The 26650-nt window shown below is 48.4% G+C and overlaps 2 protein-coding genes across 3 annotated transcripts in view; both read right to left on the bottom strand.

The window, feature by feature from the left end:
- LOC6600129 (integrin alpha-PS1) overlaps positions 1 to 26650 on the bottom strand; it is a 47539-nt gene that overhangs the window by 6504 nt on the left and 14385 nt on the right. The window contains exons 1-3 of one of the 2 annotated variants that reach the window (XM_026990821.1): positions 5605 to 5627; positions 4112 to 4148; positions 359 to 471 (exon numbers count right to left, since the gene is read on the bottom strand). In XM_026990821.1, coding sequence (XP_026846622.1) covers positions 359 to 471; positions 4112 to 4148; positions 5605 to 5616 — 162 coding nt within the window. In that variant the 5' untranslated portion in view covers positions 5617 to 5627. Of the gene's footprint in view, positions 1 to 358; positions 472 to 4111; positions 4149 to 5604; positions 5733 to 26650 lie in introns of those variants that run through there. The other variant, XM_026990820.1, reaches the window with a different exon arrangement.
- LOC113566205 lies at positions 16800 to 17470 on the bottom strand. The gene has a single exon (XM_026990823.1). It carries the CDS (start codon positions 17438 to 17440, stop codon positions 16928 to 16930), a length of 513 nt encoding a protein of 170 aa, XP_026846624.1. The 5' UTR covers positions 17441 to 17470; the 3' UTR covers positions 16800 to 16927.

The following is a 26650-nucleotide window of genomic DNA, read 5'->3' as shown; positions in this document are numbered from 1 at the left end:
TATGTCCTATCATATGTACATGTTGTTAACTTCAATATCAAGTCAATTGAATTGGTGTTCGTCTGGTGTATGTCTGCACTCCTCGCAGGTTGATTGGAAAACTCACTCTCCACAGCTCTTGAGTTACTTCTATTTACTTCCAAGATCTTCCTAGAAACATCATGATGGACACCGTTCCAGAAGGACAAATGATGCTCACCACAATGAACACTCGGTTGAGCAGCCAAGGAACCTAGACCCAACTCCTCTCCGACATATCCCGGAGAAGTACTGGATGCCTGTATGTCCCCTGCAGATGGTCTCTACGAGCTTTGCGCCGCTGGTCGCAACTGTACCCATGCCCTTGACCTTGACTTACCTTGCCACCCGATCCGTTGGCCTGGAGCGGGTTCGATCGCACCGTGACGCCCATCCACTGTCCCTCCTTGATCTCGTCGCTGGAGGGCGGTGAGAGGACCTCGCTGTCGTATGCTGTACGTTCCGAGACGTGCGAACAGCGACAGGAGCGAGGTGCCGAGTGAGAGAAAGGGAGAGAGAGAGAGAGAGGGAGAAAGAGATACCGATATGTTAGCAAGTGTTGAGAAAGAGATGCACAGTGTGTGTGGTTGGTGGATATGTTTGTGTGGGTGTGTACATGTGTATAGATTCATGTGTGTGTGTATGTGTGTGTGTGTCAGCAACAACAACAGTAAAAACATCAATATTAACAACAAGAACAATAAATAAATCATTAACTTGTAAGTGTAACAGTAGTGTGTATGCATTATTAACAATAGTTTCGCACGAGTAATAAAATCATTCTCATTTTACACATATATTTATGTACATACATATGTACATATATATACATATGTACATACATCGGTGGGTTTAAAACTGCTAATTATAAGTGAAATGCAATAGTTATTAACTAATTATTAGCAGCTGATTTTGGCCACAATATGTGTGTTCTAAGTGTGTGTGTGTGTGTGTGTGTGTGTGTGTGCGTGTGTGCGAGTGTGTGTGGGGGCAGGGAAGACGAGAACCTGAAACTGGAGCCGGAGCTGGATGCACACATGTGCACCGCTGATTGGGAAACAAAAAAGAAAGCAACAAAAAGGAACGAAAGAGAGAGAGAGCGTCGGGTGGCGAATATTTGGATACCCTTTGATCCGACAGCAATCGATTCTATTCATCGTATAGTGTCTATTCATCGGCTCTGTTCTTCCTCAATCCGTTTTCAATCGAATAACCGTGCGAACGAAAGGGCGAAAGAGCAATGTTGGCAGCCAAAGCGATAGAGAGGGAGAGCGAGAGCGAGAGAGCCGAAACGTAACGAAATTGATTTAGAATGCATTTTAAAGCATCAAAGTGTTGAAATATGATAAATGATTATTACACTGGATGGGGAGATGGAGTGAGATACATCCACACACACACAAGTACATGTTTATGTACATATGTATGTATTTACATGCATAGGTACCTACATAGGTGGGCGAGAGAGGCGGGGTACGGCACTTAAGCGGCATTTTGTTTTCGTTTTCTTCGGGTTTCTTCGCCTTTCGTTGCGCTGCGGTGGCCTGGGGCGTGGGCCGTTCTTGACGGGTTTGACGCGCTTAAAACGCGCCCCGGTCGGGCCTGCCAGTGAAAGTCGCCTTCCACGCAGGCGCGCAGCTGGAAGCGCTGCGCACATTTCCCCACCGCGACCCACCGCGACCCACCGCGACCCACGCACCCCATCCGGATTTGATTGGCCCAGCACCAAGTGAACTTTGCACTTTGCGGCGCGTCTTTGACATTGGCAAGAGAGACGACAATCGCGCAAGAAAAAGGCGAAGAAAACCCAAGGAATGCAGGGGCTGCTGCCAGGGCACCCCGAAAGCGTATTCCGAGTTATTTTTTACTCAGGAATTTGCATTCTCAAATTTGCAGTTATTTTTATGCCTCTGCCAACATTTGTTTTTTTGTTTGTTTTTCAACAAGTACATAGTACGTAAATATACATATACATACATACATATGTAGCTTTGTGAAATTTGTCACGTTCTGGGGCGGTGGCGTCGCAGACAAAGTCTTGAGCGGCCGCCACGCTCTGATTGCCAAAACAGCGACAAGAACAGCGACAAGAACAGCGACAACAAGAACGAGTGGGGCATGGAGCAATGGAGTGGCCGAAGCCAAGGAGTCGAAGATTTTGGTACCCCCAAAGCGAGAGATATGGTATGCTACAGTGATTGCGATCAAAATTAAATGGGCTACAACCACTTCTAGCTGGATTACGTTTCGGGAGTTCCTTGGAAAATGGAAAAATATGGACATATGTACATGTATGTATATAAATGTAGTGATATGAGTCCGAGCATGAGGCTCCGCGTTGCAAGTATCTGAGCAAAAAGCACATACCCTCTGCGCAAGGGTATGAAAGTGGAAGTGGAAGAACTAAAGAAGAAAGAAGAGTCAAAAACACGGTCACAGGGTGTGCTCAAAAATGCAGTCGACCCAGTTGGATGGGTCTTCGTCGGGGGAATACTGAGGAACGGCGGGGCAAAGCGCAAATGGATTTACATGCCTCCCATAATCGTATGTTAATTTATGATCGAGAGAGAGAATGGCAGAGCGATATATGTACATATGTATGTACGATTCTGAGGGTAATTACTGCTAAATGAGTCCCCAATTGGAGCCGCCAAAAAGTGAAGCGTGGAATAATCTTCAGCCCGGACGGTGGTGGCATTCCGGGAATCGGCTCGGGCATGCAGAGGAAATGGCCAACATGTGACGCCGATAATGAAGTTGTTGCTGCATGGAAGCATCGAAGCATGGAACAGCACACCCTCGCACCCACGGGCCTGGCAGGCTATCGCCAATCCAAATATTGAGCCAAGCTCCTACTCAATGGGGAGACATTAAGTAGCGGGAACTGGCCTTGAGGCGTACTCAAACATTTGGGTCGACTGGGGGGGACTATTGGAACATATGTATATACAAAAATATGTACATATGTATGTACAAGAATCTACTCAGTACATATGTACATCTGTTCAAATACAGTGCATTTCATTGCTATGAAACTATAAGTCTCGAGTTCAATAAGTTTAAGTTAAGTTTCCAAGAAAAGCTATGGGCTAGCTATAAATTGCATCGAATAGTGAAAAGTGCAGCATTTATCGGGCGGTAGCCTGGAAACCCCATGGAAGGGTAGTTATCGGACAAGAATCGGTTACTGAGAACTATCGACTGGAGAACGTCGAAAATGTTATCGAAGGGAGAGTAATTTCCATTCCGAGTAAGGGAAATGAAACAAATAAAACTAAATAGGTTCCAGCGAAATGTACAAGTGAGCAAATCAAATACTAGGCGAGAGCCACACTAGAGGGCCAGACCTCCATTCCAGCTTCCTGAGCAGATGGCTGGGACCTGGTGAGATAGCTTCTCCTCCATGGTGCAATTGTTATTAACGATGAATGATACCTTAGACTAATCGCTTCTCGAAGCATCCATAATTATGTACATACATATGTATAAGTGTGCGTAAACTTAGCTAACTCTATGAACAGTGGGTAATATACATATTGAATATTGGTTATTGGTTATTGATTATTGGTTATCCGATTAACTGATTGCGCGCGTGCGTGGCAAGTCAGGAGCAATAACTAAAGGTAGCAGTAAGAAGTGAGTGGCGGCGGCATAGAGTGATTACGGCGATAAGTAAGCAAAATGGCAGCCATAGGCATGCGTGTGCGTGACTGTACATTCGGTGATCGCTGATATATGTTGCTGTATGTATGTACAAACATGTTTGTAAGTATTATGTGCAAAGGCGAGCGATTCGAGCGCACTGAGTATATCACTGAGTTAATCAATAAGAAATCAATCCGTAAGTAAACGAAATCGAAGCGCAAACCAAAGATATGAATGAATACTTAATACATTCGTATGTATGTATCTATGTACATATGTTTGTATGTATGTATACATAAATAAAGATATATTGCAGATCAAATACAGAATACAGAATACAGAATACAGAATGGGTGTTAGGAATTGCGATGAAATGCTTAGTCCTGAGATGGGTCGATTTTAGTGGGGTTTAGGTTTGTGGGCAAGACAACAATTAAAGCACCCATACCACTTACGCTTATTAATCTCATAAACTCCGCTCGATGCTAAATGATTCGTTCGTTATCGTTATCGTTATCGTGATCGAATTGCATATATTGAAAAGAATTTTGGTCAGTATTCGGAAAGTTGGAGTGGGTTGTAGTCGAGATTTGGGTTTAAGTTGAGGTTTTGGTTGAGGTTTAAGTTTAGGTTGAGGTCGAGGTCGAGGTCGAGGGGGACCCGAGTGAGTTTCCCAGTTAGGCGCACCGAATATGAATTTCGATTTATTTTGTTCGCGGGCAGAACCGAAAATCAAGGGGTAGAAAACGAAAAAACGAAACAAATATAGGGAAGAAAAAAAAGAGAGTACAAAAACAATTAAAAATCAAATTAAATATACATAGTAGATCTCGATATCGAGTCGATTCTGAGGGTCGAATCGATATCTCGATATGGTGGTTCGTAATGACTAAGATGCTAGGGCAAAAGTGGTTTTCTATACAATATTTACTAGAATATGTAGTGCAGAGGCTGTGAAGTGGTTGATTGAGCTCTAGATTCAATGAGTTTCAAATCCGTTGACAACATTCAGCGTATCCATAAGCTGAACTATTCAAAAATGAGTTATGAATGGTTCCTTGATTTGAATAATTCATTGTTTCACGAACCAATGAGCAACCAATCGATTGAACAATTCACCAACTGGTCACAGCATCCTTTCCTATAACTAAAAACTGAAAACTAAAAACTGATAACTGAAAAGGATCCATTATTGTTAGAAAAGTTTAGTCACAGATCTCTGTACAGCATTTGGCAATTGTTTATGTACAATTTATTGAGTGAAAGTAATACTATATACGTATGTATCAGGAGAAACGGAAAACTTATAGCGCAAATCGCCCGAGTGGAATGAAGATTGTTTGGTTTTGGCCTGGTCGGAATGGATCTTTTGACCCCGAACCGGTGTTAGTTACATGGGGGGAAGCATTCTTTATCGAGGAGCACTAGGCCCAAGGAGGAAATCCTACAGTTGCAAATGTACATCCATCCATATTGTCTTTGGTATTGGAGTACATATGTACTCGGTTGTATGTATGTATTTATAATTAGTATAACTATCCAAGCTTTTATCGGTTCAGATGGCACAAAACAATCAACCTTCACCAACAGAAAGATTGATAGAGATAGAGATAGAGATTGAGATTGAGAGAGATAGAGACAGAGGTGGAAAGATACCAAAGCTTGGTTAGTAGTTATCGACTAACTGGATATTATATACGTACGATTTAAATAATTTGCTTCTTAACTAATCAGAGTTGGAACAGAGATCCTAAATGATAAACTTAAGAGGTTGATGTACAGAGAAAGGTCCACTTCCTTTAGTTTCGATATCGGGCGTTATTCCTCGGAATCGCCTCGGAACCAGAGCGTTCGTTCACTGTACACGCATACATACATATGTACTTAGGGATAGATATACAGATCCTAGTCACTGTCAGGAAATCAGAGGCGGTCACTTACAACGTCGTCCATCGGTTATCACCTGTTCGCAGTCGTCGAACCTCTGCGTTATGGGACACCTCCAGAGGGCGCCCGAGTGTGAGGTGTTCGGCTGTCGATTGTGATCCAGGGGGGCACCCACCAGCAGGCTGAAAAGCAGAAATCAGATCGTTAGCATATGCTCACATGTATACATGTATGTACATGCATGTATGGTATGTATATTCTATGGTACTATGTGCATGAGTATGGAGTATCGAGAGAGAGGGGGCAACCGCAAACGTTGAAGCGATCTGCGGTCAGTGCTTGGCTTTCCGCTAATTGCGGGTCTGCTCGGCATGGGCATGGGCATGGGCATGGGAATGGGCATGGGAATGGGCATGGGAATGGGCATGGGAATGGGCATGGGCCACGCCGTTCTGTAATCGATTTGTAGGTGGGCACTGAGACACGGCTCACGACAAGCCCGACTTGGTTCAATGCACTGCGCTCCGCGCTTTTTTCGGGGCTTGGCCCTGCCAAAATGTAATTACTCGAGGCGATAAACGTGTGCAGTCTCTTGAAGGGACAGTCTGTTGGAGGTGGGGGCTGGGGGCAGGGGGCAGGGGGCGGTAAGATGTGAGTGGGAGTCACGGAGCAGGCAGTTGCTGGGCGCGTCTGCACGAAAGATGGAGCTAATGAGCAGGCCCCGGAGTAGAGTTGAGGCAAAAAAGAGGTTGGAGACGGAAAGGGAATCGGAATCGGAACCGGAACCGGAGTACGTTCTATGATCGTAGGAGAATTTTGAGGACAGAAAAAGGAAGAGAACGCAAATAAGTAGATAGCGAAACAAATACGAAATCGAGAAGAAAATGATTAAGATAGACAGATAGAAAGAAGAGGATCAAAAGAAGAAAGGGTCCAACGAGAAAATGGACAGAAAGGAGCGAGCAGGAAGAACAAAACAGTGAAGAGTAGGCCCAGAAACTGGCGAGGCTGGTCCAAAGTAGAGATCACAAGGAAACCAAGTGGCGAAGGAGGGGACGCAGAGGAGCATGAAGCGCTGCACCCACGCTCTCGCCCGCAGTCGCGCTCGCTTAACGTGTTCAACATGAATGTTCATTATCCTGGCGGCAGCCGTAAGCTCAGCCATAACCGACAGCAACAGCTACACTAACGACAGCAGCAACAACAACTGCAGCAACAACCTCAGGCAACAACTGCAACAACTGCAACAGCGACAACAACAGGAATCGCATGTACGACAACACACGAAACACACGAAGGCGAGGAGTGGGTTTATGGCGGCCATTAAGTGGCACCTACACACCACACCACACCACACCACACCACACCACACACATAGATACTATAAACCAATACACACAGACACAGCATTGGGCACGGCAGCAAGAAAGAGTCAAAAAGAAATCTTTAAGTGCCTCAAAGGCAGAGCTGGTGGCCAAATTGCCAGCAAGAGAACGAGGGCCGACAAGGTGGTTTGAGGAGTATGGCCACGTATAGTATGAATCGGCATCGTCTTCCAGTTTATGGGCGTGTTCGAAGCTATCGCTTTTGTCACCACACAATTGACACATTAACGACAAAAACAACGAAAAACCCTCAAGAAAATGTCATCTCAGAGAGGAAGAGAGAGGCAGAGAGAGAGGTTGGAGCTCTTAAAAACGCTAAGAATTTGCATCACTCAATGAAAGGATGGCAAGCAATAAGCAATGGAATTAAGCCTCAAGCACTGAGGAAGGAGAATAAGGAGTTTCGAACTAAAAGGAAGATTCTATTAGGGTCCATTGAGGGCTCATTAGAAGTAGTATACCTCAAGGGACACATCCAGTTCAATCGGAACACACCCATTGAAAGCCGTCAGAGACGACTAGAGCTAGGTCTGCTTCCTACCTGTCTTCAGGGAGATCGCCTGGATATCTGTATATGTTGTGGTCATTACCGTTGACACTCGACCAACGCTAAAGAGTTGCAACAGTCTCAATTCCATTGAACCCTGTCCCGACCCGACCCGACCCGACCCAACCCGACCCGACCCGTTCTCGTTAGTTTTATGTACTTTCGTGTCAGGCTGGTCTTTTCTCTAAGGGCTGTGCTCATTTAGCAGGTTGATAGTTTTTGGTAATGAAAAGTTCGCCGAGGAGAAGGAGAAAGAGAGACTGGGACGGCCAAGCCTGACATAAATCTGGTCACAAATGCCGCTGGCCCATAAATCTTTGGCATGGCCGAGAGTCTATAGAGCTGCTTTAATGATCTCCCACTGTCACTGCCGCTGCCGCTGCCGCTGCCGCCGGCCCCTGCCTCAGATGGAATTCCAATCGCATCCAATCCCATCCAATCCCAACGTCTAGCGAGGGACAGTTCGGAATTGAAGTTCTTTGATTCTGGGATGGTGGCTCGATTCAGTCCGAGCTCGTTTTATGGCACTTGCCACTTAGCTTATCAATTAGCAGCTGGATGAAAGGAAAGCAGGGCAGAGAGGGCCCTGGTCTGGGTATACTCGCAGCCGTTTGGCAGTGGGACTTGGGATCAATTATCGCGGCAAATGGACGAATGGATGAAAGACTGCTCTGCTCGACTTGAAGCCAGCCCAAAGACCAATTATAAGCCCCGATGAGGTTGACGTCTGATGAACTTTGGGAGTTCCATCTCGGGAACGGGGGGTTTCGGGCTCCGAACGGTGGACGGGGGCACCCTTGGCGACGTCTTAGAATGCGTTTAATTAAATTTGAACACTAATTGCCGCTATAAGGCGGCGCGCGTGTCGTTTCAATTGCCCCACTCCCATTCCCACTCCCAGAGCTACGAAGAACCCTTTCAAGTGGTCGCTCTTCGGATCGGTTTGCTCCGGGGCCCACAACACCCCATCCAAGGCCTGAATCATCTCCCTTGCACCCCATCCCCCCACCGCCCATTCCCCGGCCGCAGCTGGAGAGACTCTTGTGAGAATTTGATTGTTTGATTGCTGGAGTAAAGTGGTAGAGTGGTGGAGTGAATTGCGGAGCAATGGGCTCTAATCGAAGAATCGAATTATTACTTGTGCATGAGCGTTCCGCTAGGGAAGGGGAATACCAGATTATTTAGATATGTACATACTTAGATACATTTTTGTGCCTGGACTAAAATGTTCCCATTGGTATCATTTGGATGGATAATGGAACTGAAAATATAACTCATTGCCGCCTCCCTCGGAACTAGTTCGTTTTGGGCAAGGCAAGGTTATAGATACATACATACATATACTTATGTGTGGTTATAGATAAAGTTGCTTTCATTTCAAGGAAAGTTCATAGGTTGAATAAAAGAGAAAGAAATAAGGGGAATTCAATCCGAAACAAAGCAAAATTAGTTCTCTGCGAGAAGCTTGATTTCGGATAAGAAATATAGGCACAATATGGCACAACCAGCGCATACCTCGGCACTGTGTCTCAGGTATTCAGGCGACTGTTGTAAGGAAGACAGTAGCCTCCCTTGTGGGAGGCACAGCAGGAAGTGTGGGCAACTAACTAACATTCAACTGGAAACTAGTTCGAGCTTACTCGTCTATTTAGATTTATTTTCATTCTCCCACTCCACTCCGCTCCCCTCGAGAGATAATAAGCTCTGACCGAAGCTGCATTTGCCCGAATTCTGAGTACTTTTCGTTGACTTCCCCCCCCCCCCCCCCCCCCCCCCCACCACGTAAGAAGCACTCCTTCTGATTCTTAGACCCCCAGCCAACTGTGTTTGTCTTGTCGATGTTTTCTTTAGACTCTTGCCTTTTCTCGACTCGATTCGGCTCGATTCGGCTCGCCTTGGCTGCTATTCCCTCTGTTTGTGTGTCTTATTAGTCATGATTATCACAAGTGTTTCCAAGTGTTCGAGTCCAAGGCATCGAGTCCCCCCATATTTTCTTGGTTTAAGTGCTGCAGCATCGAACAACCGAGTCTCGGGGACCCATCCCCAATACCAATCCCATTTTTATCTACATATTTATTTATTATCATTCGCCGCAACACAAATACAAAATTTCATTTAATTTTCATCGCTTTTGGCCTGTCAACTATCATTCCTATTCCATAGACCCTCCCTTCCCTGCCCTTCCCTGCCCTACCCTTCCCATTCTTCTCTTTGGTATAAATATTTATGCTTCTTTTCGAGCAGAGTCCCAGAGGGGCTCCTCTGTTTTCTTCTGATCAGCTCTGATCCAGCCTGATCTGTCCTCTTCTGGCTGCTGGAATTCGATTAATTCGATCCATTTCCGGCCAACGGATGCCGCAGTGCTTTCGCAGCCGGCCTCTTGGCTGACGCAATACGAGTCGTATCCCCGGATACTCGTATCTGGTGCTATCTCATATTTGCATAGCGCTGATTACGCCGGGTGTCACCTGGTGAGGCGCTGAGGCCCTCTAATTAGGCCGCAGGCCAATCGAGGTTAGTCACGTCCTGATAGCCGGCACTCAGAATGGGGTCTCTCATCTCATCGCATATCGGTTTGTCTCTGCCTTCCAGGAAAAACTGAGGAGGGGTTGAGGAGAGGCAAACGTGATTTGCAGGACACTTCCTGCTGCGACAGGATGAAGTTATCTGGCTAAGGATGAGGGCGAGGCTGTGGATGAGGTACCTGGTACCTGGTGCATGGTTCCTGGTTCCTGGTTCCTGGTACCTGGTACCTGGGCTCTTGTTACCTGTCAGATCGAATGGGGCGATAGGCGACATGTGGTGTCGTTTACCTGCAGCTGTCATGCAGGGGAACAGCAACAAACAGAGGTGCCAGCTAGGGAAGAAGGAGCTGAAGCTGAAGCTGAAGAGGATGAATATGAATACTCGTATGCGCACAGGAGTGGGGCACAATCAGCAAGCAGGGCAGCATTTGCGTCAAATCGGAATGTCGATTCGGTCGCTTACGGATTGACGATTGCCCCCACACTCTAGCGCTGCCACTGCTTGGAAAATTTTAACCAAGGCGCGGGCCGAGCTAAACTGACAGCCAAAGTGACCAAAATCAAATTACGAAAATAGCAGCAGAAACAGAAACCGAAACAGAAACCGGCAAAACGAAACAGCACCAACAATGGCACCAACTGAATTACCAATGCCTAATTCAATTTACGCATTAAGTCAACGACGAGGGCGATGCCGATGACGCTGGCGATGGGGATTGACAGGCATCCATCCATCAAACACAAGAGTGAGAACGATTGGGAAGTCCGAATTCCCAAAAAGAAATCTTTGGAAACTACGACACATGAAATTGGGACATGGTTAAGAGTGTAATAAAGAGCGGAACGCAATTGAAAAATATAAAACAACAAATCGAGAGCACTTGAAGAACTCTAGCAAGAGCTTGCCCTTTGGGATGGTGGGGGAACACGATCCCTGAGTTCAGTTAATATGCAACCATATTCGGATAATATATTCGGACTTACTACGACGCAATTTGGAAAAGTGTGAAGTGCAGCAGAGGGACAGAAAACACAGGAGAATGGAGTCCAAACACGGGGTGTCCCTCTGGGAGTTTTCTCGGTGCTTTGGATACCGCTTTGCCTACTCCAATGGCGATTATATTCTGTAAATCAATCCCATTTTGAGGTTCGTCCACATCTTGTTTGTGGGGATCCCATTTTGCCAATCTCCGTGGCAGGTTCATTATTTCGTTGGCCATTCATTCCATTGAAGGGAACGTCACTCGAGAATACTCCCTGCAGTTCATCCCATCACGTATGTAGATTGTTATATTATTCATTTCAATGGCACTCCATTTCCCTGCGTTCCACTTAAACCAGTTTCATTGCCCTCCATTCCCATCGTCGTCCCCCATTCATTTTATGTGATATACCGCTCTGTTCCAGGAGCAACCCTGCCCCACGATTTACAGATATCTCGTGTCAAGTGACGCAACATAGCCCAAGCCATAGCCCAAGAGATTTGTCACTTCAAAGAAACTACAAAATACGTCTAACACCAAACTGTGAAAACGAAACTGATTCCGATAGATTTGTCGGCTTTTCTTTCTTTCAAAAATCTTGGGGCCCTCCAATCTCCCGCCAGCCCCCTCTTGAGGCGACTCCAGCTTAAAATTCAAGACGGGCAGTCACCGAAGACGCATAATTTGATGGGATTTGGTTAAGTCATCCATTGTCAGAGAGAAGAGGGGGAGCGAGGGGAACGAGGGGAACGAGGGGAGAGGGCTGTGTTGTGCTTGGCCGTGGGCTTGGGCGTGGGCGTGGCATGTCAAGGTGTCGCCATGACGCGCGTGTCCAAAAAAAGCCGAGGAGATTTCTTGGCCGAATGAAGTCATGACCGGAACGGAGGGACCCGAGGCCCTCAAGGGTTTTTCTATATTCTATTCATTTTGCCCCAGCCCACCGAATCGCGCGCTTGTATATAGATATGGATGCCATTAGCTCGTCATGCATTTGGAAATGCTTGGGACTGCTTCCGCGGATGTTTCAATTTGCACACTGCCAAATCCGTAATGAGAGACAGGCACGCGCTTCCGCCTTGGGTCGAGCATACAAAATGTGTCCATTAACTGGCCGCCCTGCCCCACAAGAAGAGGCCACACCAGAAGACTTCAGAAGTGGCAACAAGGCCTTGCGTCGTTCAGATGGCCGGAGACTGCCCAACAAGTTGCCAGCAACATGAGGAAAGCACGTCCTATGGTCGAGGCGGGAAATACCCCGACACAATACCCTGATCGTTCCCATCATGGCTGTACATAGTGAAGGTATCTCATACGGGCACCAGGCGGCAAGCCAACCCCCAACGAACCGAAACTATGTGTGTACAATAGAGAGATATTACCTGAACGAATTAAAAATTAAGTGTATCTACAGCCCTGACGGAGTAGATCGTTCCACGAACTTCATTGAACATTTTTCTGACCGACATACGAGTAACCTTTCGGGAGGTTCTGAAAAAACTAGGGCTACAAGCAAAAGCCGTAAACTACGCATTTTACCATACTCTCTCATCTTCCCTCTCCACTTCCACTTCCGACTCAGGCCCTGACCTGGCCTCGCTCCATATTTGATTGGGTCATCGCTCACGGCTGGTTAATTTGGCCAACCAAACGGGAAATTGATGCAGGAAATGCAGCTGGGCAGGGCTACCAATACCTCTATCCTCTAACCTCTAACCGATCTCCTTTTACTGATGGTGTCGGACTCCACGTCCCACCCAGTTCGAGATGGAGAAGATCGGACTGCGTCGCGTCGCTTCTGATTAATTGTGGGTCAACACAGACGCAGATGCAGATACAGATACAGATACAGATGCTTATGATGTGTGTTATGAAAGTATATGCTCGTACATATATGGATGTATGCATGTGTGTATGGCTATCCACTGGAGCGTTAAATTGCCACAGTAGCTGGCTCTGCACCCGCTTAACCGCCTACCATCCAAGTGGCGGTCCAACCGGCGATCCAACCAGCGACCCGATGCGATCCGATCCGATCCGATCCATTCATCCATCTATGGGACACGAATACCCATACCCCTCCCAACCAGCAGACGTAACCCAAGTAGCACAAATTGGCCCGCTGGCTTTGTGGTGGCTTTTCAGCTTAGCGCTTTTTTGTGTGGTGTGGTTTGGGTTTTTTTTTGTTGATGGGTTTCGGAAAAGCTATCCCCCATGCGCTATCGATGGCAACAAATTTAATTTCAATTTCAGTTTCCATTTCCCCCCACATCCCCATTCCCCCATGAGTTCCTATTATGAAAATTGATGGCAAGGTCAAGCGATGGGATCAGCGCTGGGAAATTTGTCTTTCTGCCGCTGCTATCACATCTGAACTCTGTTGCAGGCTCTGCTTCTGCTTCTGCTTCTGCTCCTGCACCTAATTTACCCCTTTCGTCCAGTACCGTCCAGTACCGAGGGAGCCTTTGATGGGTGGCGTATAGGTCGTCCAGAGCGGGTCGGCCACAGTCTCCGCTGTTGAAATATCGTCTGTGATTATGTACTGGCCTTATGTATGAGCCCCTGCCCCTGTCACCTAAGTCCCTGGTTCAGCCCCTGCCTCCACCTCTCAGCCGTCATTGTGTGGGGCTCTTTCCCACTCTGCATCGCCCTCCCTTGATCTTGGGCTTGTTCGATCATAAATTGTTGAAAAACAAATTGTTGTTGCCTTCGGTTGCACGGAGTGTGGAGTGGGGAGTGGGGAGGGGGTAGAGTGTTTTTGGGGTTACCAAGGGAGAGGTGATTAATTCGATAAGTTGGACGATAAATATCGGCTGTCACTTAACGGATGCCATTCAGTAAATCGTTATCTTTCCGAGATGTTCAGCAAGGCAGACTATTAAAGAGAGCGACCATTAAGGAGTGGGGTGCATGCCTAATCTACACCAATGCCGATCTATCGATGGTTATTCTATAACGTCATTAGAGCCTTAGCTGCTCCTACAGTGGAGCACTATAGGATGGACCTAGAAGTCTCAGGTGTTAGATGATTAATCAAATAATGATAGCGAATGCATACAATCCCTTGCTTCCTAGCCTCCCTATGCATTGCATACTGCAATGACCTGAGCTCAAAGATCTCCATTCCCAGCATAGTCAAGGTCAAATTTGCGAAATTCTCATATCTCTGATGCCCTGAGATGTACATACATACATATGTATGTATGTCTGCTTGGAGATGTATCTATGTGTATGCATATGACGTAAACCCATACGGCGGAGTGCTAAACCGTTTTGAAGAAAGTCCAAGTCACTAAGCAAGTTGCGCAAGGCGGCGGAGATCCCAGACAGGTCGGATCAGGTCAGGTCAGGGTCATACATGGGTATGTATTTATTAATGTATACGTACATGTATACATATGTACATATGGATATGCATGCATGTGTGTGGCTGTGTTTTTATACGGGTGTTCCATAGCACATGTATGGCAATGACATGGCGACAATAAAAGTCTTAGCACGCCCATGAAGAAGAGCTCAGGCAAAAAAGACTCAAGGAATGGGAGAGAGAGAGATAGGGAGAGAGAGAAGGAGATGGAGATGGAGAGGGGCAGCGGACAAGACTTTGGCATATTTAAACATAATTTCGTTTTTTATTATCCTTTCATGACAAAGACCAAGCCGCTCCATAAACAAATACACGAACAAACACACACTATATGTACATACATACATACATACATACATATGTATGTATGTGTATGCGTAGAACTCTTGGAGACAATGACAGTTAATAGCGGTCGCGGAGTGGAAGAGGGAGGTGGGATGAGGGAGGAGGGAGGAGGCAGGAGAGAGAGCAATAAAGTTGAGGATGGCGAAGAGTAAAGGTGTGGTGTGCAGAGCAGAGCAGAGCAGAGAAGAGAAGAGAAGAGAAGAACCGGTGTTTAGGGAAATGCCGGGCATAGGTAAACATACACACATACATATGTATGTATGTACACACATACATGTGTGCATAAATGTTCTGGCAGGTAAATTATCAACAACAAAACGAGAAGAAGGAGGAGCAGAAATATGAGAAAGAGGAGAATGAGGGAGCACAGAGCAGCACAGGGATATGCAAAGATAGAGCAGCGTCAGAGTGATCAGCAGAGAGTGGTGGGGGGCAGGGGGCAGGGGGCAGGGGGCAGGGCAGTCGAATCGGAAGAGGAAACAGCAGAAGAGCCCCCGGCGGCAGAGTACGAGGTGTGTGTGGATGGTTGTACACTGTACATACAGTATACAAAAAACGGGATAAAAGGCAGGACATTAATTTCTGTTGTTCTTTGAATTTGAAATGAATTGGCAGGGCCACACTCGACTCGATTCCACGGCCAGGGATTGGACCCTCCTGGACCCCTGGACTCCTGAACCCCTGGGTCACGGGTGGTGCCGCCGTCGGCTGACATGAGAGCATGCCACACACAGAGACCAGAGCCACAAAAGCAAGGCACGACACAGGTAGGGCCAGGTAGGGCCAGGTAGCCGGCTCCCGCTTAAGCGGGGGATCCACACGAATCTTATGCGAGGCCACACCGCAGGGGAACAGGGGTGGGGTGACCGAATGTTGCAGATAAGATAACCGATAATTATCGCATTCGCAAGCATGATCGATGGTATCGCTATCGATTCAAACCCCATTCGTAATCTAATAATCGCCCTTTCGCTCTCGCTCTCTCTCTCTCTCTCTCTGTTGCCCTCTCTCAGGGCAGTCCGTTTCAGATGCCAGCCCTTCCCTTCCAACCAGTCGCCCAGTCAGTGGGAATGCGGGTGCTGTAAGTCTGTGCCGTATAAATTTTAATTATGTCACCATAAACTAAATGAAAACGACGCTCGGCCCTGTCCCCGCACCGCCCCGCCCCGCCCCGCCCCACCACGCCTCAGGCGACCATGGAAATAAACAGCTATAAAAACAGCAACAGCAACAGTCACAGCCAGAGCCAGAGCTACAAAAACAGGCAAGAAATGCTGGGGCTTCGGGGCCGGCGATCTAGATACCCTAGATACCCTAGATACCCTACAGGTGGCTGCAGTGGCATCCGACTTTGACGGAACTTGGCTAAGATATGTATGTACTGTGGCTAATTGATAATATGAGACTGGATATCTATCGTTTGGTGTACGGAGCGTGGAGAGAGGGTCCACTTCTATGAATCTGCCCAAGATCGTTCTAGTAGCACATGTGCTCTGTGCGAGGGTAGGGCAATTCTGCGTGCGTCTGCGTTTTGTGCGTCCGTCGCTGTTGTTGCTGCTCTCTTTGTCTCTTGTTTCACTTTGTCTCTTTTATTCGCTTCTTTTTTTCGTACTATTTTGGTGTTTTGCTTTTTGTGGTGTGCGCATAAAATTTGCATAAATTACACGCCAAGCGACACTGACAAGTAAATTCGCCTTGCGGGGCACCACCCCTTGCACCTCCTCCACCCTGCACACTCCATACTCCACCCTTTTGCCACACTCGCAGTCAGCGCAGTCCGCGCAGTCCGCGCAGTCAGCGTCAGAAGCCAGCAGAGTTCTGTGCCATTTGGGCCATTATGTTAATGGTTTTCAATTGGGGCACCCGTCAGAAATGAAAATTCTATCCATGAATAATTTCCGCTTTCGTTTGTTTGGGAAAATTTACCAATTTAATTCTCGGCCCATGTGGGTGCGCGGCCGCTCCTCTCGGGGCTGAAACAACAACAACACCAGAAACGCAATACGATAGCAGGCAAACATGAGGCAAAGATCAGATACCATAAAGACAGATAAAGACATTTGGCTACCCTTGAGGACGGATCGTTGGATAGGACGCATACACCGCGCATGAAACATGCACCTTGCTTGAAGAAACTGTACTTTTTATTTATAGGCCAACCATGCGTACAGACGAGTATACGGCTTTTATCTTTGGACCTCATTGAGCACCATCGTAGCACTCATCGACTACCGTGACCCCGTCGACCCATGAAAGTAGTTGGCAAATGCCCGACGCAGCCTTCCCAGTACGCCCAAGCCCTCCGCTGCGAGATTCTGTACCGCACCCCCATCTTCATGCTGGTGCTGCTGCTGCTGGTGCGGAGTATCGTCGGGATGTGGGCGTGGCATGCGACCCATTCGCCACCGCAGCTGGAACTGGCTCACCACGAGCCGCTGGGCGAGCAGACGCCCCCTTTGGAGGTGCTCCGAGGAGGCGAACCTCAGCTCGATGCCGTTCGGCAGCTGATGGATGGCGGTGAGGTGGCAGAAGCGCATGAAAATGTACAAGATGCGGACGGCCTCGGCGGAATCAAAGCCGTACAGGCTGAGCCAGTAGCTCCGGCGTCCCCGCCCGAAGAGCACTGATTCGTGCGATCGCTCCACATCATCCTCGTGCCGCCCTCGTGTTAGAGATGGTTCCGCTTCGTCCTCTGTTCCGGCTGTGGTTTCAACGTCGATCTCATTCGCGGCGCTGTCCATAGCCGCGTGATAGCTCGAGAAAAAGAGGATCCATCGACTCTAAATTTGATTGACAGAGTTTCATTGGCTGCCTACGATTCGGAACTCTTATCAGAAATTACAAAACAATCCCAATGCCACTCGTATCGTGTCGATGGGAGAGACAGGAACGGAGTGCGAGATGGCAGCTGTTCAAACATCTGCCAAATAGGTACGGAGGCTGATCCTCTATCGAATATGTTGTCTGCTTCCTGCTGCTCCCTTTCCGCTCCCCTGCCGCTCCTTTGCCGCTCCCTTGCAGCTGCTCGATAGCCATTGGAATTGGGTCAAGCATTTGGGGGCCATGTGCTGCCCCAGTCGGAGCCCCTCCTCTGGGGCAGTGATAGCCACTATCAGTAGGTCGGGGCGGCACCACTTGGCCCCCCAGTACAGCGCTCGTAAATGCTCGTGGCAGAGTCGAATGCGCGCGCACGCTCTCCACCGAATACGAGTATGCTCGGAGTAATCATAATTGTGGCGGCTGTTATTGAACTCTAATCCGCATCGCCTCATTTTACGGATGGAGTGCCCAAAAGTCTGTTTATACATGGCCCTATTGCGACTACTTGTACAGTGAGAGTTGTTTGTTGATGTTTCAACTGCATGGGAAATCGCATCCGGGCTGGGAGTGGGACTGTGGATGGGGATGGGGAAGGGGAAGTCGATTCGATTGGGTTTATAGTATACTTCCAAATAGTTTACATCGAGAACTCGCACATACTCGTACATATATGTAAGTACTGGATACTGGTACTGAACAGTACTGGCAGTAGCTGTGGTGTGGACGCTCTGGAATCGCTTCCAGAGAAATGGATAAGAAAACAGCAAGAGTATTCTCCGTGAAAGTCTCCGTACCGAAGACTCTGTAGTTCGGAAATGTGGAATCCTCTTCGAGCGGAGAGTTGTTGAATAAAGCCCCTGAGCGGTTCGACCTTATTTTACATTCTTTGACCAGCTCCCATTATTCTGAGTGCCGGGTCCACAGAATTTCGTGGCCCACTGTGGGAGGGTTATCTCCGGAACGGAACGCCCACACACTCCAGTAACCGCCAGCACATTCCGCTGAGTTATCCGTTGTTTTGCAAGCCCCACAGTCCTGCCAACCACCCCTGTTCTTTCTTTCTCTCCCCCTCTCTTCCCTCTCTGCCCTCTCTGTCCTCTATGCGCTCTATGCCCTCTGTCACGTTTTGGCGACGGCTGTGCAAAATGTTCTTCAATTATTCTGTTGGCTCTGCGAAATCGGAGCAGAGGCAGCGACAAAAACAGCGCGGGAGAGAGCGCAGACCCTGGCGGATGGGCAACTGTAAAAAAGGGCACACAGGCGCGGAATCCGATCTCCCGGAATGCTCAATTAACTCGCAAAGCTCTAGGGCCACTTCCAGCGAATTTCCAGTGGTTGCAGTGGTTGCAGTGGGTGCCCTGAAAATGTATCGCCTTGCCCCAGCTGTCAACCTGATGAGCGTCTACAAGGCATCCCCACAACCGAACAATGCGCATGGCTGCTGTCCACTCCACTCTGACTCCGACTCCGACTCCGACTGGGACTCGGACTCCACACCGACTCCGACTCTGACTCTGACTCTGACTTCTCCTACTCCTACTCCACCGAAACATACGAGTACGAGTACGAGTACGAGTACGAGTACAACAACTACTCGTATGACTAAAACTGCAACTCGAACTTCTGTCCAGGCGAATGCTCGTTAAAAGTGCTCAAATTTGAATTTCAAATGCGTTTGTTGTTTGCTTGTTTCCACGAGTATACCCTTCCGGGGAGAGAGGGTATGCCGGTTTGGCGATTTCGGGAGGTCGGAGAGAGGATTCTTAGAATCGATTCTCAGAAACTTAATATAAGGCGGGAACATGTCTTGTGTGCTCAGACTTGTAGACGGCTGTATGACGGTCCCTGTATGAATCGATCCAATGTTAGCTTTTGGGAGCCACCTGCTCCTCAGTTCATGTGCAATATATGCAAATGCAAAGATTTCATAATGGTTTACGGGTTGAGCTGAGAGGGTATATAGGATTCGGGACGACATGCTTGCGTGCATTTCAGTGGCTGCTGCGGACATTTAGCCGGCTCCCAAGGCAGAAGTCGCCCCATCTGCCAGTTGTCAGCGGAAGTGTTGATGAATTTATTTGTCAAAATTGCTTCTGAAGTTGACTTAATGCACGTACGAGTATTCAGGTAATGAATCCACCTATCCACTGTGGCCCGCACGCCTCCCCCACAAAGCCGCCGCGTCGTCTCGCCGGCGTGTCCATGTCCATGTCCACGTCCATGTCCATGTCCGTTGATTGACATTTAAATGCGAGCTGTCAGTGCGGTCCCCTTTTGGCATTCTCTTTCAAACGTACCCGTACAGTACACACACACACACACACACACACACACACACACAGTGAGTATTGTTATCAAAGGCAGCAGCACTATGAGATCTCAATTGTTGTACCTTAATTAATCACAGCTGCAGCCTCCTGGTGATGGGTTGAGCAAAGAGAGGAACAATTCAATGAGTATATTAGAAAGAGGGGGAGATGAGCAGAACAAAGCCCGAAAAAGAAGAGTCGGTATTCCCACTATAGGATACTATAGGAAACCCACTACTCAGATGTACATACATATGCTCTATACGTGCTCCAAGTCGAATCTGATCTTCCTGAAAATATTTACGCACTAGTATTACGAGTGTAATAGTTCCCATAAGAGTTTTGTAGAAATCAGATGCAGGCCCAAAGATATGTCAGAGCACAAGAAGTCGTACTCTGTGTGGATAAACCGATCCGCGAGATACCTTCCTCTACTCCCAGCACCAGCACCAGCACCAGTGGAGCCTTGTGCCCCATTAGTATAGGGCAAGTACAGAGGAGCGTTGCCTGCCATTCAACTCGAATCGAACGCAGACGGCAGGCAAATGAAAATGCAAATGCAAATGCAAAAGCAAAAGCAAAGAATCGCGAAGAAGGAAAAGGAAGCTGGAGAGCCCGCAGCAGCAGCAGCAGCAGCAGCATCTCGTGATTGGACCTTGGATATCGTTTGAGGGCATCGGCAATGGCTGTGGCCAAAGTGCTGTTGTTGCGGAGGGACGCAGCAGAAGCTAATTTAAATTCAAATTTAAATTGTTTGCCGTCGCTTTTTTATTGACAACAACAGCAACCACGGGCCGGTCGAGAAGAAAGCAGGCGGACTACGGCCAGTAATGCGAAACCAGCTGCTTTCTGGCTAGAGTTTTGAAAGAAAGCTTTGGATAAAAGGATAGGATACAAAGAACAACCAGGCGAGTGGGGACATACAAGATAAAGAGAGTCGAAAAGAGCATGGATGGGCAAAGAAATAAGAGAGAATCAAGAAGAATATGGCAAGGACTCCAGGTGGAAAGAGTTAATGGGAAAACGGCTAAAATAGTTAGGAAACCACATGGAGGACGGAGAAAATAAAGTGGAGAAGGGGAAAGGAAGAGAAGCGAGAAGGAATCCATCTGCAAGCCTCAAACTATTGAACAGGCAGCACTAGCACTGATCGGTGATCACTGATCGGAGTTGCATGCCGCAGATGCACGCCTCGCGATTCGTGAGGCACCCCGGCACCTCCACCAGCCAGCTCCTTGGATCCACTAGAGACTAGGAATATATGGAAAGTGGCTCTGAGCTTTGAGCTTTGCACCCACGCCACGGCACCGGGGCGCTGCTCCACGGGGAGCTGCTGCTGCCCACGCAACCCACGACAACAGCAAATAAATATTATTTATTTATGTATTGACTTCTATCCACGCCCTCGCCCTGGGATCGGGAATCGGGGATCGGGCATCGGGGATCGCGGGGAAGCGGGGACGCGGGGACGTTCTTGGGGACGTTCTTGGGGACTGTCAATTAGGACCGGACAAAGCCCGTACGACACGCGACTGGCCGGTTGTAATGTGGAATCCTCGGGATGGGATCTATCCCTAATCGATATATCGACTGACGTGGCACTTATGGGTTAGTAGTCTTTTGGTCTGTAGAGACGATGGGTCTGCATACTTTTAATGGATATTCCAAGGGATTCGGGTGCATGGATATGGAATATGGAATACTCGTAGTGGTGGAGCTGAATTCTGTACGATTTTCGGTACATTTAAATCATGAACTATCGTCTCCAGCTGAGGCCTGGATGGTCCATGTCCATGTCCAGGTCCATGTCCAGGTCCAGGTCCAGGTCCAGGTCCGACTCCAATTCCAATTTCAGCTCCTATTGCCATACCTTTCCCCATTCCCCATTCCCTCCCCCTCCCCCTTCCCGTTGTCGATCTTCAATGGCCAGCGGAATCGTCATGCATTGCCATTTTTGGTATTTTCAGCCAATTAGCGGCGCAAAGGCTTAAAATGTTAAGTAAAAGCGAAACGGGCTAACGAAACGTGGCAAAGGAGCCCAGCAGAGCCAACTGTCCGAGCAACTTGCATTTTTAATGGTGGTGGACTGGAAATGAGAGAATCTCGAATCGCAGAGTGGTAGTGAGGCAGCCAGGCAGCCAGGCAGGAGTTGGGAATGAAGATGCTTAGCTGAATTTGTCTCTCAGCACTCTTGGCACTCTCAGCCAAGGCACAGAGAGAGAGGCTCAGAGAAAGAGGCTCAGAGAGAGAGGCTCAGAGAGAGAGAGAGAGGGGGGAGTTGCTGATAGACATGAGAGCGTAAGAAACACGTGACACGTGTTGGTCATCTTTATCTAGTATTTCCACTCATTTCCGATATCAGCACTTATTGGCATGTCATTCCATTGAATGTTTATACATGTATAGATACTCTCGTTTCAGCTGAAGCGTGAGCAATCGTATGATTCTCCCGATGACGATAAACTCTATTTATATATATATGAAAACATCTTCGAAAAGATAGCAGAGCATGAGTAGACCCCATACCCACTCATCACCACACGAGGAGCCCGAATGATAGGCTTTATAAATCCTCTGGAATTGTGGACTCACGCTATCACGCTGGCACGATGTCACCGCTAGGCTCGTTAGTGGCGCGACAAGGTCCGAGGCAATCGCAGTCCAATCAAATGAAATTTATGCGGCGGCCTTAGAGATCCTCCACTTATGTTTCTTTCTCTTCCGTTCCTGGGACAGGCCTGTGTGCCCCTTCCCCGGACCCCCTCCCCAGCGATCGATCACTGCTCGCCAAATAAGGTCACGCCCGTTTGCAGGACTTTTAATGAAGCCTTAAATGTCATTGATGAAATAACTGCGCAAGCGATCGTACCGATCTGACTCGATGCGATTCGATTCGATTGTCGCTGGCTGCTAATTAAAGCTGACCATCTAAGGACAGCTCCCCCACCGGCCACCGGCCGCCCCCCCCCGCCCATTCCATCTCGTCCCACCCGACGCCATCCCGCCCCCTCCTCCACAGCGACAGCGAAAGTGATGACAGCTCTGAGGCAGACCCAACGCATTGCACCGCACCGCACCGCCGCGGCGGGGGCGTTTTTCGAGTTTTCCTCCAGGGTTTGAGGTTGGAATCGACTCGTTTGGCGTTTAGGGCGGCTCTGACAGTTCCGCAGTTCCACAGTTGGCTAATTGGACCATTGGTCTGTTCCTAATGGCCTAATGGATGTTGACGCTGTCAAGCGGCTGCTTCCGCCTCACACCCACCCCGCCCCCCCTCCCATACCCAGTACCACTCGAGCGTTCCCCTTTGGGAATGGGAGTTTCCCATTGATTGGAGGCAAACAACAAACAAAGGCAAATCAAACAGAAGCGATTGAATCGATTTTGGTCAGTTGGTCAATTTTCGCACAGCTGGCTGGGCATTAGGGTGAAGGCATGGAGGAGGGTGCAATGGCGGGGGGAAAGGGCTAGGGGAACAGCAAAAGCAACAGCAGAACTTCAATAGTGACTTATCACGCCCGCCATCTACTCCCTGATCATGATCTGCGCATGAATATAAGCATATTTATGGGGATACGGATACGGATACGGATATGGATAGGGATGGGGATCCCCAATCTCCGGTTCTCCGCTGTGGCTCCACAAACCTTTGCACAGGGACTTCTCGAATCATTTACTTCCAAGGACAATCCAAATGAAATCGAAACCGGATTGCAAACCAATCGGTTTACTATATATATATATATATACATATAAAGGAGAGAGCAAAGCAGAGTTGTAGCCGATCGCCACTGATAAGTCGAGAAGAGTGAGCAGAGAACAGAAGAGGAGAGGAGAGGAGTCCCAAATGGAGCTGGAACTGGAACTGGAACTGGAACTGGCAGTAGAGTGTGAGGGAAAGTGTTGGGATTTATCAGAGAGCGAATGGATCTATATACATAATACATACATACAGAAGTGTGTGCGTTACAGATAAGCAGATTGATTGGGTAGAGAGAAAGGTGGAGAGGGGTTGACAAGGTAGACGACTGACAAGGCAGGCTGATAAGCCGGCCAACCAGATAAGCATGGCCAAGATGCTCAGTGATAGACAATGAATCAGTAGAACGAGCACACCAAGACAAACGGAGCGGAGTGCTACTTAGAACCCGGTGAGAGACGGGAAACGGCTGCCCGATGCATTTCCGCTTCCCCCCCTACACCCGTCTGCAACGCTCTAGCCCTCTTCCAGTCCGCTTTCCAGAGAGCAGACGCCGCCTCAAGGCTAAACCGTCGAGACGCATCCAAGCGGTAGACGAAACACTGCCTGCGGCAACCAGCTACCGTTAGCGCAGAGGAAAGCCAGATGAAAGCAATCGAAGCACTCCATGAAATACCCTTGCAAGGCGATAGTCGATAGTAGTGGCATTCGAATCTGTTTGATGGATAAAACGAGCTATGGCGGAACGTAATCTAATTCCATTGGACAGATACTCCAAAAAGTAATCTGTCGCATATAGTTCGCCGATCAATGGGCATTCATTTAAATGGTCAAATATACGTGCTATGTACATAAGGGAAGCCATTCATCTCATGGGTGATCGGGTATTTACTATATTTACAATGTATGTACATACATACATATATAATATACATATGTATGTGTTTATAGTGCAGAAAAAGCCAAAGCTGTGCATTGCACGCCTCAGGCTGGCATTGTAATACCCTCTGCAAGGGTATGACAAGAAGAAGACATAGCGGTGCTCGGTTTCTATTTGTACTTTCCATTTGTGTGTTGTCAACGACAGCAGCAGCAGCAGCAGCAGCAGCAAGTTTGAGGCATTTTAGTTCAAGTGCAAGAGCTCTGGCAGACCGCGAGGAGGGAGCTGTGCTGTGGAGGGGAGGGGAGGGGAGGGGAGGTGCGGAGATGGGAAGATGGGGAGATGGACGGCCCGTTCAAGTGGTCGGCATCCCATCCAATAAGTAAAATGCTTGCGCAAGTCGCTCCAGAGATCGCAAAACAGCTCAAAAAGTGAAAGAGGCAGACAGGCAGACAGGCGGCGGCAGCAGCAGCGGCAGCAGCAGCAGGAGTACAGTGGAGTACAGTGGAGTGGAGTGGAGTGGAGCAAAGTCTTCAAGTGGCCAAACAAATTGAAATTGCGGCACGCAAAAAAATCAACCGGACAGTCGAACAAGTCTGTGCGCTCAGCAGGCATGCACTTCATCATCATCAGCATTCATTAGCGTGAGCGGACACCACATCGTGATCTGTGATCTGTGATCTGTGATCTCTCTGCTCCGCGATCTGTTGCAGCCCCAGCAGCACAAACTGCTGTTGCACCCATTGTGGTCTGCCCTTTGCATATGTGCAACAAAGCAGCTGGCAACTGGCAACTGGCAACTGGCAACTGGAGCTGCCACCGGTCATGAATGTGGGGGCATTCATGACTTGCATCCGCATTGGCCATGAGACTGCCTGACTATCTCCCTCCTCGGAAGATTCCGGATGATTTGGCTGGTCATTGCTAATTTCTGCATCTTCCAATTATGACAGTCAAGCGATGGGCATTCCACAGCCTGTGACCGTGACTGCAACTGCGACTGCGACTGCGACTGGGACATCTTGTGTACACTGCACAAGTGGTTAGCGGCCTGTGAAATGGAAAAGTGTGTTGGAGCGATTGGAGTAGAGCCACAAGAGATGCTTGGAAGATGCTACGCAGATGCCAGGTTGGGGATGGGGGGCGCAGCGATTCATATGCGAAATGTGAGGGCCCAGAGACTAATGGAAAATCGCGAAGAGTGCAACAGCGGAACAGTGATTTGGGGGCCACAGTCATATTGATCAATGATCAGCGATCGGAGAATAGTGCTGCTTGAGGAGAAACATGGATGCACGCCATTCCTCAGCTCACACATCCTACTCAATGATCCAACAGTGATCGGTGATCAGTAGATCACTGGGAAATAAAATTAACCAATTAAAAGCGATCTGCGGATAAATGAGTACCCGAAAAGGGAAGTGCATATGCGATCTCTGATATCCAAAAAATGAATTTCAAGTGAGCGAAACTTTGATTTGAATAGTGATCGTCCATCAAAGCTTGAGCTGTGACCCATGTATCGTGTATTCATGTCCGAGGGAGATCAAAGAGGTTCTCCAGGTCCAGCTCCAGAGACAAGTTCTCAGCGAAGCACTTTGGCTTTGGGTGTGCAGCCCCCTTTCTCCCTCTCCCTCTCTCTCTCTCTCTTTCTCTTTTCGTTTAGCAACAACAATGACAAATTCCAAGGCAAGGTGCAACAATTGCTGCGAGTTCCGGGAACAGCCTGGGTGGCAGATCTCGCCGGTGACGGTGGCCAGAATAAGCCAGCCCCGAGCCGCTCTCGGAGCTGGGCACTTATGCAGATGAGATGCGAGATGCACTCCGATGGAACTCAGAGACGGAGATGGAACGGTGACGGAGAGAGGCCAAGGCCGAGGCCCCACTGATCACTTTGATTATCTGGCCGAGGCTCTGGATGCGGATGAGGATGAGGATGAGGATGGTGTCCTTCAACTCGAGACGAACCCCCTTGCGGCATCTGAGATTTTTAATAAATTGATCACAACAAATTGCTGACAGCTGATGGGCCGCACCCGTACATACGAGTATGCTGCAGTTGCTCTTTCTGTTGCTCTTTCTGTTGCTGTTGCTGCTGATGTTGCTGCTGCTGTGGCACGGCAGCAACAAGTTCTCAATCAATGCAACAGGTGCTGGTTAAATGACAGCCCGAGTGTTCTCCAAGCAGGCAATGCCCCAGCCAGGGCCACTCCACTCCACACGATGCGATGCGATGCGGGGCGTG

This window comes from Drosophila persimilis, unplaced genomic scaffold (assembly GCF_003286085.1).
Source record: "Drosophila persimilis strain 14011-0111.01,24,50 unplaced genomic scaffold, DperRS2 tig00000622-arrow-arrow-pilon, whole genome shotgun sequence".
Taxonomy (NCBI): Eukaryota; Metazoa; Arthropoda; class Insecta; order Diptera; family Drosophilidae; genus Drosophila; species Drosophila persimilis.
Note: the sequence above shows the minus strand (reverse complement) of the source record. Positions and strands in the feature narration are given on the sequence as shown.